Consider the following 13,652-nt stretch of genomic DNA (forward strand, 5'->3'; position numbering starts at 1 on the left):
TGGAGGGCAGTGGGTGTGCGAAGAAGAGCTTCCACTGAGAACATTCTATGGGCATTTTGTGTCAAGTACAGGAACTTGCCTTTTCTCACTCAGTCATTAATTCACATACCATAAAATTCACCCATTTGAGGCTGGGCGTGGTGGCTCACGCCTGTTAATTCCAGCCCTATGGGAGGCCAAGGTGGGTGGATCACTGGAGGCAAGAGGTTGAGACCAGCCTGGCCAACATGGTGAAACCTTGTCTCTACTGAAAATACGAAAATTTGCTGAGCGTGGTGGCGCATGCCTGTAATCCCAGCTACTCCACAGGCTGAGGCAGGAGAATTTCTTGAACCTGGGAGGTGGGGGTTGCAGTGAGCCGAGATCTCACCACTGCCTCCAGCCTGGGCAACAGAGCAAGACTCTGTCTCAAAAAAAAAAAAAATACCCATTTGAAGTATACAGTTCAGTGGGTTTTAGTATATTCACAGGGTTGTGCAACCATCACCACAGGTTAATTTCAGTGTTTTTGGCACTCCCCCAAAAAACCTGTATGTATCAGCTGTCACCCCCCGTCTTCCTCCCTTACTTCTTCAGCCGTAACCACAGATCTACTTTTCATCACTATAGACTTGCATATTCTGAACATTTCACGTGAATAGGATCATGTAATATGTGGTCTCTTCTGCCTGACATCTTTCACTTAGTATAATGTTTTCAAGGTTCATCATGTTGTAGCATATATCAGTAACTCATTTCCTTTTATGGATGAATAATACTCTATTGTATGGATATACCACATTTTGTTTATCCAATCGTCAGTTGATGGCCATGGGTTGCTTTCAGTTTTTGGCCATTTTGAACAACGCTGCTATTCTCAATCAGTTTTATTTCAACAACTAATGGTTATTTCAACTGGTAAAGAGAGAGGCATATATCAATCACAGGCACAGATACGATCTGAGTAGACGGCTATTTATTTGCAGACCATCTGGTTCATTTTGTATTTAACAAAATATGTGGAGACTCTTTTGACATATTTTTCTGTGCAGTAAAGAACTTAGACTTAGGCTACAGGTATCAATGATAGTGCTGCCTAATTACTTGTGTTTAGGAAAATTGTTTGCAAAGGAATTGATAACTTTTATTGAGTGCTTCCTATTAGGTTAATGTATATTTTCCAGTATAATTCTTACACTGTTCTGTGTGCTCAGTTTTAATACCCTTAATATAAATGAGACTTCTGAGGCACATGGATGTTGTAGCACGCACTGCGGTGCCTGCCTCCAAGTTCACCCACAGGTGCATACTGGCAGCTTCTCATTTTAACCACCAGTCTCTTTGCTTCTCAGCCTGAGGCTTTCTCAGACTGTCTGAAAATCCCTTAGCAGTGCTAGGGATCTAATCACTCCAGGGCAACCCTAAACTGTTGAAGTGACTACATGCTCAGCTTTCCTTCTTCCTTCCAGACGTTCTACATGAGAGGTCAGCAAACTTTTGCTCTTAGGACCAGAAAGTAAATATTTTCAACTTTGTAGGCCATACAGTCTGTGTAGCAACTATTCAATTCTGCCATTTTAGCATGAAAGTAATAATAGACGGTACCAAAAGAATGGGCTTGGCTATGTTCCAATAAAACTTTATTTATAAATAGACATTGTGTGGGTTGGATTTGACCTGCTGACTGTAGTTTGCTGACGCCTATTCTCCATGATTTCTTAGAAGATTCCTAACGGAGTTGAACCCCAGTTGCACCGAAAGGTAACCCATTCATTACCATACCCTTTTTTACTGGCCTTTCTTTCTTCCCTGTGTCTTTATTTACATGCCTATATTTTTGCTTCCTGGGGTCTCCAACCAGACAAACTCCCTGTCCCAAATTCCTTCTCTCAGGATCTGTTTTTGGGGGAACCAAATTGACAAACCAGGACAATACGATATTACACCAGGCTGAGAATATGCATATGAAGAGATCAGAGGCTGTGGCATGAGTCTGAGGCACAGTTCTGCACCTGAATGACCCTGGGCAAATAACTTCACCTCTTTGTGCCTCATTTTCCTCATCTGTAAAATGGGTATTGTCACAGAACCTACTGAAAAAAGTTGTTAGAAGGATTTTATGTGTTAATTTGTGTAAAACAGAAGCATGCCTGATAATAGAGGATTTCTTATTATAAACCATAGAGACTTGTGAATGGTTCATAAAGTTTTTCATTCATTTATGGAAAGACCCTTTATGCCGTCTTTGCAAAAAAAAAAATAGGATTGAGTTAATGGATTTTTCAAAAAATTCTTAAGACTTCATTTTTTTAGCGTAGTTTTAGGTTCACAGCAAATTTGAGAAGAGGCTACAGATATAGCCACCCACCCCCCCACCCCCCACCCCTGACATGCACAGCCTCCCCCAATAGCAACATTCCCCACCAGAGTGGTCCATTTGTTACAATTGATGAACCAGCATTGACACATTGTTCTCACCCAAAATTCATAGTTTACATTAGGGCTCATTCTTGGTGTTGTAAATCCTGTGAATTGGACAAATGTACAATGACATGTAGTCACTTTTTTTTTTTTTTTTTGAGACGGAGTTTCGTTCTTGTTGCCCAGGCTGGAGTGCAGTGGTGTGATCTCGACTCACTGAAACCCCCACCTCCCAGGTTCAAGCGATTCTCCTGCCTCAGCCTCCCAAGTAGCTGGGATTACAGGCACTTGCCACCATGCCCAGCTAATTTTTGTATTTCTTTTTTAGTAGAGACAGGGTTTCACCATGTTGGCCAGGCTGGTCTCGAACTCCTGACCTCAGGTGATCCACCCTCCTCGGCCTCCCACCAATGCTGGGATTACAGGTGTGAGCCACTGTGCCTGGCCTATTCACCATTTTAAATTATTTATTGTGAGAAATATAAATAGCTGAACAATACAATGTACTTTTCCCCAGTTTGGCCTTGATGATTTGAAAATATATTGTCCTTTGTGTTCAAAAAACACAAAGCACCAAGAATTCCTGTCTTTGGGGGCTATTTACTGTATACTGAAATATTTATGAATGAAATAGCATATCAGGGATTGTTTTTAAAAATGATCGTGGGAAGAGAAGTGGGTGTGGATACTGAAATAAGATTGGTCCCGAGCTGACACTGGTTGAAATTGGGTGATGGAACCTGGGAGTTCATTAGAATATTCTCTCTACTTTCCTATTTGACATTTTTCATAAATATAAGTGGTTAAAAAAATACATGGCCTCAGAATCTATAAACAAAACGTTGCTGCTATAAGAACTGCATTATAGGAAGGAAGGAGGGGAATTATCTCCAGCTACATCCTGGGGACCACCACCCTAATTTGTTAACATATCAGAACTACAGGCTCTTTTTTATTCTTGTGCCCAAGACTCTCTGTGAGATTTATCTTCTGTGGTCACAGCAGGGGAAGGAGCCTTGTGACACTCTGCTAGGGAAGAGGAGATGCGGTGACACTCAGCCAAGTTAGGGAAGTGGACCTTCGATATTTGAGAAGGACATTCAAAACAACATTTGAAAGAGGTCAGAGTATTTGTTCAGTGAAACACTTAGGATCTATAAAATGGTTATAGTGTTTGTCCGGGAGAATAAACACTGAAAATCTGTAGAGGGGTCACAGCCTCTGCCCAGAGGCGTAAATCATTCAGATACGATTTTTAGCTATTACAATATTGACATGGAGTTCAGGTGATAATGGGTATGTACTTTTACCATGTCCCTCCCTGTGACTGTACAAACCTACATACTGACACCTATGTGTTCTCAGACTATGTATAAGCCTTTCCCTGTATTACAGTGCTCATCATCACTGTAGGGGATCTTTGAAAGAGCTGCCGGAGAAGGTGAGGAAGAAAGCCCTGCCTGGAAAGCAACAGTGAACCACCAGTGTCAGCAAAGTGAAGCTTGTTGCAAGGCCTGCAGTCATTATGAACCCAGCAGCTTCTAATTCATCCCAGTGGCCCTGAGACTATTTATCCTGCGACTTCACACGCACTTTGAAGTTTTGTTGTGATCTTCGCTGAGTCCGTGTGGAAATCACCGGCTAGATTTTAGATTTTTTACTTTTCAGCGTGTGACTTAAAGTTCTGTTGACTTGGGCAAAGGGCTGATAATCTTGTGCTAAATCACTGATGGAATATCAATTAAAATCTCCATCTCTCAGTCAATCCAAATGCCTATCAATGGTAGACTGGATAAAGAAAATGTGGTACATACACGCCATGGAATACTATGCAGCCATAAAAAGAAACGAGATCATGTCCTTTCTAGGAACATGGATGGGGCTGGAAACCATTATCCTCAGCAAACTAACAAAGGAACAGAAAACCAAACCCCACATGTTCTCATTTATAAGTGGGAGCTGAACAATGAGAACACGTGGACACAGGGAGGAGAACAACACACACTGGGGCCTGTCAGGGGGTGGGGTGAGGGGAGGGAGAGCATTAGGAAAAACAGCTAATGCATGCTAGGCTTAATATCTAGGTGATGGGTTGATAGGTGCAGCAAACCACCATAGCACACATTTACCTACATAACAAACCTGCACATCCTGCACATGTACCCTGAAACTTAGAAATAAAAATTTTTCAAAAGGGAAAAATAAAATGTCCATCTCTTGAATCCTGGTTTTTTACTTATCCCACATGGCCTTGTCATTTGCAAGGATTATGTGATGGTTTTGAGTTGATGGGGGCTGCAGAAAAATTGTGCTAATTTACAGTGAAAATCAAATCAAGACATTTGATTGATGATGTGTGATCAAAATTGTGCACGGCTAGATGTGCTGATTGATGACGTGGTTTTGGATATGCCGTTTATTGTCTCAGCTGCAGGTAATTGGAATCCATATGCATTAGCTCCATTCCTCTCCCACTGTGGCATGCAGACATTTTGCATTCGGAGCCAGTAATTTGGTGCCTTTTCCAACAAGTTTGGAATGAAAGCATGAATGCTAAATTTTGGAATACCACAGTGTGATATGAAAAGCATATTGCTAATTAATGGAATAGAACCAGCTAGGAATTTCTTGGACAGATAAGAGAGAAATGGTGTTTTTAATCTGGAGGTGATCCTGAGTAATTCTTCTGAGCTCAGTTTTTAACTGACAAATCTTAATATCAGACTTTATTAAAAACGTTTTCAAAGTGGCATGTGCAATTAAAGCTTCATCAAGGAGAGGGACTGCATGTCATTACTGGTAATAGAATCCTGTTCCTGTAGTTTTTAATTCCCACTTTTCTGAAATGAAACACAACCAGTTATGTAGTATAATAAGTAAAATCTACTAGAGAATTCAATAATTTTGCAATTAAGCTTGAGGTATTTTAAAATCATTTTGTCTATTAAATATGTCACTATAACTGTTTAATCATGACTTGAATAAGAGACAGGAGAAAGCATATCTGGGAAAATGCAAATGGTTGATGAGTAGAAGAATTGACTAAGGTTGATGTGTAAAATAGTGGTAAATTCTACAGAACCTTAGAGCTCCTTCAAGGGAGGGATAAACATGAGCCATGCCTGGGAGACAGTTTGTATATTTTGAGAAGATTGGATGGTTACTGTGGTTAGCTTGGTATGTGGCCAGGGACAGCAGAAAATAAGGATGAGTTCAGCTAAAAGTAATAGAATGCCTAATTTATAGTGGCTTGTATCGTCATTTCTCATTTTGACATCCTTAACAACATTGCCAGGGAGCCCGTTATTAATGTAGATTATCAGGCTCCACTTCAGCCCTGCAAAATCAGCATTCCCATTGTAAGGAGATTTCCAAGCGATTCGTAGGCCCATTAAACTCTGGTCTAGAAAACAGAGATACTTAGATATCTCACAGAATAAGGATAGGAATGCAAGCAGTTCCAGAGTGGCTGGATCTAAATCACCAATAACAGGCTTTTGTCTCATTCCACTTTGCAATCCCTAGCATGTTGACTTTGGCCTTTTGTTGTGTGGCCTCAGGATTCCAAGATGGCTGCTGTGGCTCCTCGCACCAGTGCATTCTAGGTAGGAGAGGTGGGGCAGACGTCTTCTAATATCTCATTGGCCAGACGTGGGTCACATGTTGACTTTTTTTTCTCTTTTAACCTTTCCTATGGTACTGAACATGTTGACTTTTAGATGACTCACTTGGGAAGATAAAAGGATTAACATTACTAATTTATACATTCATTCATTCAGTAAAAAAAAAAAATTGCCTACTATGTGCCAACTCATGAGCATTCCATGGGGCTACAGCCGAGAGCAAAGGTCTACGTCTATTGTCTGAACAAAATTAGGGTTATTTTAGTGAAGAGAAAATGGGGGAATCATTATTAGGTAGAATTAATATCAGTCACAGGTAGGTTGAGGCCAGATTTGGAAGGGTCTTGGAAGTCATGTCAAGAATGGACGGAGACCAGTGAGGATACCTTTGAGGTGATTCAAGTTAGAGATGATGAGGACCGGCCTAGGATAATAGTGGCTGCGATGGAGGAAGGGATGCTTTGAAGGGCGACTCTGAGGCGGAAGTGCCTACTTAGTGATACTGTATGTGGGTGATGAAGAGGCGGGGTGATTCACTGAAACTCTGATGGGATCCCTCACTCAGCTGTCTCAGAACAGCTGACATGAAAAAAAAAAATCTATGTATCATATGACTCTTAGCAGTGGATGTTTTTTTTTTTTTTGAAAGTCTTTTTTTTTTTTTTGAGACGGAGTCTCTCTCTGTCGTCCAGGCTGGAGTGCAGTGGCGTGATCCGATCTTGGCTCACTTAGCAGTGGATTTTTTTAAAACCTCTGTATTTAACACATACATAACCAGGTGATACAAAGCTCTGTAATCTAGATTTTCCACCTAATGTGTCATGTACCGATTTCTGTCAGTACATGTAGAACTATCTCATCTTTCTTTAACTCACTTTTTATTTTTATTTGAAAAATATTGTAAAACACAAGTTAAAAACCATGTATAATCTAATAAATTTAAGAAACTATAAAAAGTAAAAAAAGAAATCACCCCTTCATTTTACTTCTGGAGCATGTGTCTCCCCCAGTTTTTTTCCAAAGGTAGTGCAGACTTAATGAGAGATTCCCATGAACTGCACATACATACCTCTCTATGTGTATACAGTTGTCCCTCAGTGTATGTGGGGATGAGGGCATTGGTTTTACCACCCCTGTGGATACCAAAATCTATGGATGCTCAAACCCCCGATATAAAATGACATAGTATTTTCCTGTAACCTGTGCCTACCCTCCTATATACTTTAAATCATCTCTAGATTACTTATACTACTCAATGCAGTGTAAATGCTACATACATAGTGTTATACTGTTTTGTTCAGGGAATAGTTATAAGAAAAAATGTCTGTACATGTTCAGTACAGACACAACCATCCTTTGTTTTTTCCAAATATTTACAATCCACGGTTGGTTGAATCCACAGATGCAAAACCCATGGATAAAGAGGGTCAACTGTATATAAATTACAATGTGTTACAATGTGCAGTTTCCACTGTGACTCTTTTTTACAAAAATTTCTGCCCTTTGTTATGAGCACCTGTGGTCCAAGAATAAGCAGTGTTTAAGAGAGCTTTACCTCAAAGTTTACACTTTTCATTTTTCTATTATGCATATAGATTATAATACATATCGTCTGGGCTGGCTGTGGTGTCTCATGCCTGTAATTCCAGCACTTTGGGAGGCTAAGGTGGGAGGATCGCTTGAGTCTAGGAGTTTGAGACCAGCCTGGGCAACATAGTGAGACCTTGTCTCTATTTAAAAAATAAAAAATAAACATCTTCCCCCAAAATACATATAATCTGCTTTAAATAAACTTTTTTTTTTTTTGAAACAATGTCTCTGTCACTCAGGCTGGAGTACGGTGTCATGATCTAGGCTTACTGCAACCTCTGGCTCCCAGGTTCAAGCCATCCTCCCACCTCAGCCTTCTGAGTAGCTGGAATGACAACCGGCTAATTTTTGTATTTTTTGTAGAGATGGGGGGGTGGGGGTTCTCCGTGTGTTGCCCAGGCTGGTCTCGAACTCCTGGACTTCAAGCGATCACCCATCTCAGCCTCCCAAAGGGTTGAGACTACAGGTATGAGCCACCGCACCTGGCTTAATGAACTTCTGATACACTATGCCACTTAAAAATTTGTTTCATTCGTTGTCTGACTCTCTTTTCACTAGGATGTAAGTTTCCCGAGGGCAGGGGTTTTGGTTTGTTTTGCTCACAGATGTATTGCCACAGACTAGACAGTACCTGGCCCCCAGTAGGTGCTCAATACATATTGAATGTGAAGTGAATAAACTTCCAGCAGACTATCCTCATTGTGCTTTAACACATTTAAAATGACCAAATGGCTTTTCCCTGTACTTCCATTCTGTGTCTTTTCCCCTTGACCTCATGTGATATGCTCAGGGACGCCAACTAATGTTAGTATTAAGAAAAGTGGAGTGTAGCCGGGCACAGTGGCTCACACCTGTAATCCCAGCACTTTGAGAGACCGAGATGGGCAGATCACTTGAGGTCAGGAGTTCAAGACCAGCCTGGCCAACACAGTGAAACCCCATGTCTACTAAAAATTAGCCAGGTGTGGTGGAGCACACCTGTAGTCCCAGTTACTTGGGAGGCTGAGGCACGAGAATCACTTGAACCCAGGAGGTGGAAGATGCAGTGAGCAGAGATCGCACCACCGCACTCCAGCCTGGGCAACAGAGCAAGACTCCGTCTCAAAAGAAAAAAAAAAAAGAAGGGAGTGTAGAAACGAATTTCCCCCAAAGAAGCCACTGATGCATGCCACGGTGAAACTTAAAGGATTACTCCTATCCGGTCTTTGGGATTATCTGCACCATGGCCTCCCTCCCCTTACAGGAAGGATCAAGCTGACCACATAAACATTTAGACTCCCTACGTGAGATGGGAGAAAATAAGCCCCTCATGAGTTTGTATAATACTCATGGCCACAGTTACACAATGTGGCAGACATATCTCTTCCTTTCCAAAAGACGGAAAGAGACAAATGTATGATACCTGATATTACACGTTTTCATTCTTCACAATCATTAAAGTAATAAATAACACTACTTTTTGGAGACAAGGAATTTATCTGTTGACAGGAATATGTATTGCTGGGCACAGTGGCTCATGCCTATAATCCTAACACTTTGGGAAGCCAAGGCAGGAGGATATCTTGAGCCCAGGAGTTCAAGACCAGCCTGAGCAACACAGCAGGTCCCCTCTCTACAAAACATAAAAAGATTACCTGGGCATGGGGGTGCGTGCCTGTAGTCCTAGGTACTCAGGAGGCTGAGGCAGGAGGATTGCCTGAGCCTAAGAGTTCGAGGCTACAGTGAGCTATGATCACAGCCTCAGCAACAGAGCAAGGTCCTATCTCTTAAAATAATAATAATAAAAACAAATAAATAAATAATATAGAAAGAGAAGAGAGTTGAGATTCCAAAACAGTCTTTCTGACTCCAAACTCCATTTTTATCCTACACCACTTTTTCATAAAAGTTCAGAACATATTGTTTGATGTTTTTCTTATTGCTCATTATTACTTTTTAAAAGGTCAATTCTGACATGTGATTTACATTTCCTGACAAATTACATATCATTTTCCTCCCTCCCTTCTGTCTTTCCTTCCTTTTATTCTTCCATTTATAATGCAACAGATGATAGTTTTTCATGGTGTCCTGTAGGTAGTGTATTTTATTTTAAAATACCAGATAAAATTATCAGCAGCCACTTGTGGAAAGCTTCACTGGAAAATATTACTTCAACCATACTTATATGTTTTTTAAAATGCTATTTTTGTTGATCTCTGCTTAGAACAACAGAAACACAGATGGCTGCAGTTACTGGATTTGCTGCCAGTTTTTATGCCCCTTTTCTCATATACGTTTATGGCGACCAAGTTTACTTTCAAAAACATATGCTAAGAATAGTAACAAATTTTTCAGATTTGAAGTTGTCTAGGAAAAAAGTATGCTTCACATTAAGAAAGAGTCTATAAGATCAACAAAGCAGATTCATCTCCTAGAAAACCCATTCTCTGAGCAGGCCATTTTCATCTCTAACCAATAAACACCAGATTCCTTAGCTTGGCAATCAAGAACCTTGACCATATCTGGTCCCAGATGATTCTTCATATTTTTTATTTTTGTTCCAAGATGGTGTACTCTATTTTCCAGCAAAATGGGACAGTTAATTTTTCCTCGTAGCCATGCTTTCCTCTGTTTTGTTCATTGTTGTTTCTTTTGCCTGGGGAGATTTCCTCTTCTCTTACTTAAGCATTCCGTCTCTCCTAGCTCCTTCTCTTACTTAAGCATTCCGTCTCTCCTAGCTCCTTCTCTTACTTAAGCATTCCATCTCTCTTAGCTCAAATGCCACCTCCTCCAGAAAGTGTTCCTGGATTAGATTTGCTTTCACACCTCTAGACCTCCTTTATTTGTCCCTTCTTTAGGACACATATATGACATCTTTTACTTTAATTATTTCTGCCCCAATTCAGAGTACCATTAGAAGGCTGTTAATAAAAAATGAATGTGTCAGAACAGTTGAAAGAAGTTGTTTAATAATAATTCCTGCTAATGGTATAATGAGACAGGATTACAGACAGGTGGCCTGCAAACTTTATTGTAAAAGTTGCCTACCATAGTGTTTGAAGAAAAACAATTCAATTGGAATGCCTGCAGATTGGCACACACACTCTACCCCACCAGTCTCCCTGTTCCCCATTGTCTTCCACTGGCACATCGTATATTTACATTCCCTGACTGACTCTGGGTGGCACTTGAATTTACAAGCTCCATATAGAGGTTACATCAATCAGTTGATATACCAGGTCCAAGTCATGGCTCTGTCACTTTCTAGCTAGCTGTCTCAGGTTAAGAGCAAGACTTCTAATGATACCTTTGAATGGCCCTTTGTATTTGAGGTGGCCTTATGCAAATAAACAGGTACAGTTGACCCTTGAACAATGTGAGGGTTAGGGGCGCCAATCACCTGTATAGTCGAAAATCCATCTATAACCTTTGACTCCCAAAAAGCTTAACCGATAGTCTTCTGTTGACCTCACCAATAACACAGTCGACTAACATATATTTTGTATGTTTTATGCACTATATCCTGTATTCTCACAATAAAGTAAGCTGAAGAAAATGTTATTAAGAAAAATCATAAGGAAAAGAACATATTTCATTGTTCATTAAGTAGAAATAGATCATCATAAAGGTCTTCACCCTCATTGTCTTCACGTTGAATAGGCTGAGGAGGAGGAGGAAGAGGAGGGGTTGGTCTTGCAGTCTAAGAGGTGGCAGCCGCAGAAGAAAATCTGAGAACAAGTGGATCCATGCGACTCAATCCTGTATGGTTCAAGACTCAACTGTATATTTTTGCATATGGGCTCAAATACGTACGCACTTATGTCACTGGGTCAAAGATTCATAGAATGAATTAGACAACAAGAATATTTATCATTGAATTGAAATGGCTCACTGCAAAACTGCCCTCAACTTATCTCTAGGCCTTAGAAACAGAAGTGACCCTTTGCTGCTGTGAATCAATAGCCTGGACTAGATTGGGGTTGGGTTGGCAAAGGTATATAGTCATTGCTGTAGTCCAGTATTCCTGCCCAAACAATCACCATTAGTAGTCACGTTGCTCAGAGAGGGCCTCTCGGCTCTCCCCACCACTGCATGCTGGATTGTCTGCCACCAGTAGATCAGAGTTGGCAAAAGGGATAACTCGGGATGAAACATTTGAGCATTTTGCAGTTTAGAGAAACTTCAGGGGTGCTGCTTTAGTAAAAAATGGAAGACTTGCATTTATTAAAGGTTAGTAAGAAGTGAAATAATGTATGCAAAAGTACATTATAAATTAGAGAATGCAATAAAGGCAGAAACTATTTATTTATTGGTTGCTCTGCCCTTTACCTAAGTGGTTTTTGATCATTTAACAATGTGTAAGAGCTGGGTTTTGCCTCCATTTTATGGATGTGGAAATAGGGCTTGGATGTTAGCTAACTTGCCCAAATCTTACAGCTAACAGAAAGTGGTACTCCCGAGATTCCTACCCAGGTTTGTCTGACCTCAGGCCTGTGTTCTTTATATGAGTTCATGCTAACTCTCAGATGATGTGCTAGGCACAAAAATTAGATATTACACCAATTTCCACTATAGTTAACATTCTATCTAAATATAAAGTGGGACCACGGTCTTAGATGAATGTGGCTGTTGAGAGCGGCAATAATCCAGAATGGCTACTCTGATCTATGTTGATAAGGAAATTGGAGAACCAGGCACCCGTGTGGCTGCTAAGGATGTGCTGAAGCTGGAGTCTAGACCTTCAAACAAGGCCTTAGATGGGATATCTCAAGTTTTAACACCACGTTTTGGCAGAACGTTCAATGCTCCATCAGCCTTACCTAAAGCTACCAGAAAGGCTTTGGGCACTGTCAACAGAGCTACAGAAAAGTCAGTAAAGACCAATGGACCCAGAAAACAAAAACAGCCAAGCTTTTCTGCCAAAAAGATGACCGAGAAGACTGTTAAAACAAAAAGCTCTGTTCCTGCCTCAGATGACGCCTATCCAGAAATAGAAAAATTCTTTCCCTTCAGTCTTCTAGACTTTGAGAGTTTTGACCTGCCTGAGGAGTGCCAGATTGCACACCTCCCCTTGAGTGGAGTGCCTCTCATGATCCTTGACGAGGAGGGAGAGCTTGAAAAGCTGTTTCAGCTGGGCCCCCCTTCACCTGTGAAAATGCCCTCTCCACCATGGGAATGCAATCTGTTTGCAGTCTCCTTCAAGCATTCTGTCGACCCTGGATGTTGAATTGCCAGCTGTTTGCTATGACATAGATATTTAAATTTCTTAGTGCTTTGGAGTTTGTGTGTATTTGTATTAATAAAGCATTATTTAACAACATAATAAATACATAAATATAAAGTGCGTCATATTCCTCTTTATGTGCATCTGTCTCAGCTGTCCCTTGTTTCTATATTTCTTCCATACTACAGCCCCTACTCTTTGGGGATATGTCAACATGATTTACTTCTGTAGAGAAACAGGAGACAGGAAATAGCAAAGGATAAAGGAGAAAAGGCCAGAGCCAGGCCAAGAACTTCCTACATCTTTTCTTCCCAGCCTAGTGTGAACCAGATGAAAGCCTTAAGGAGGTCCTAGCAGCAAACGGAGATAATTAAAAGAATGAGAATTTTGTGGAATGCTAAAAAAAATAGGGACCATATTTGCAGCTAGGAATAACACTGATTATCTTAAAATGTCTATATGGCTAAACAATATTCATGAAATCCCATATCTTATTCTGCTAATGTCTTACAACTTAAAGCACTTTTATGTCCATGCCTTGAATTCTGTAGAAAGCTTTGATAGAGTCACAGATGTCTGGTGTCAATCCAGATCACCTGAGAGGCTTCAGGGGTTCCTCTCTGGTTCCTGAATTCCAAGACTTAGTGCGTTTCCTAGGCCAGGAGCTGCTATTCATTATACATGTTAGTGGTTTTGCTCTTTCTACTGAAAGTGGGTGGTGGTTATGTCTCTGAACATGTTATTCCACAAAAAGCCAACTGGATATGGCTATTTAAGAACCATCAAAGGCCATGACAGGCCAAAATTTCCAAATCCCTCTTCAATCAAAGGATGCT

At 40.6% G+C, this 13,652-nt stretch overlaps 2 protein-coding genes across 11 annotated transcripts in view; both read left to right on the forward strand.

Moving 5' to 3' along the window:
- TBC1D1 (TBC1 domain family member 1) overlaps positions 1 to 13,652 on the forward strand; it is a 250,388-nt gene that overhangs the window by 58,924 nt on the left and 177,812 nt on the right. The gene's annotated exons all lie outside the window — the stretch shown is intronic.
- Positions 11,508 to 12,909, forward strand: PTTG2 (pituitary tumor-transforming 2). The gene has a single exon (XM_004038539.5). It carries the CDS (start codon positions 12,244 to 12,246, stop codon positions 12,817 to 12,819), a length of 576 nt encoding a protein of 191 aa, XP_004038587.3. The 5' UTR covers positions 11,508 to 12,243; the 3' UTR covers positions 12,820 to 12,909.

This window comes from Gorilla gorilla, chromosome 3 (genome assembly GCF_029281585.2).
Source record: "Gorilla gorilla gorilla isolate KB3781 chromosome 3, NHGRI_mGorGor1-v2.1_pri, whole genome shotgun sequence".
Lineage (NCBI taxonomy): Eukaryota > Metazoa > Chordata > Mammalia > Primates > Hominidae > Gorilla > Gorilla gorilla.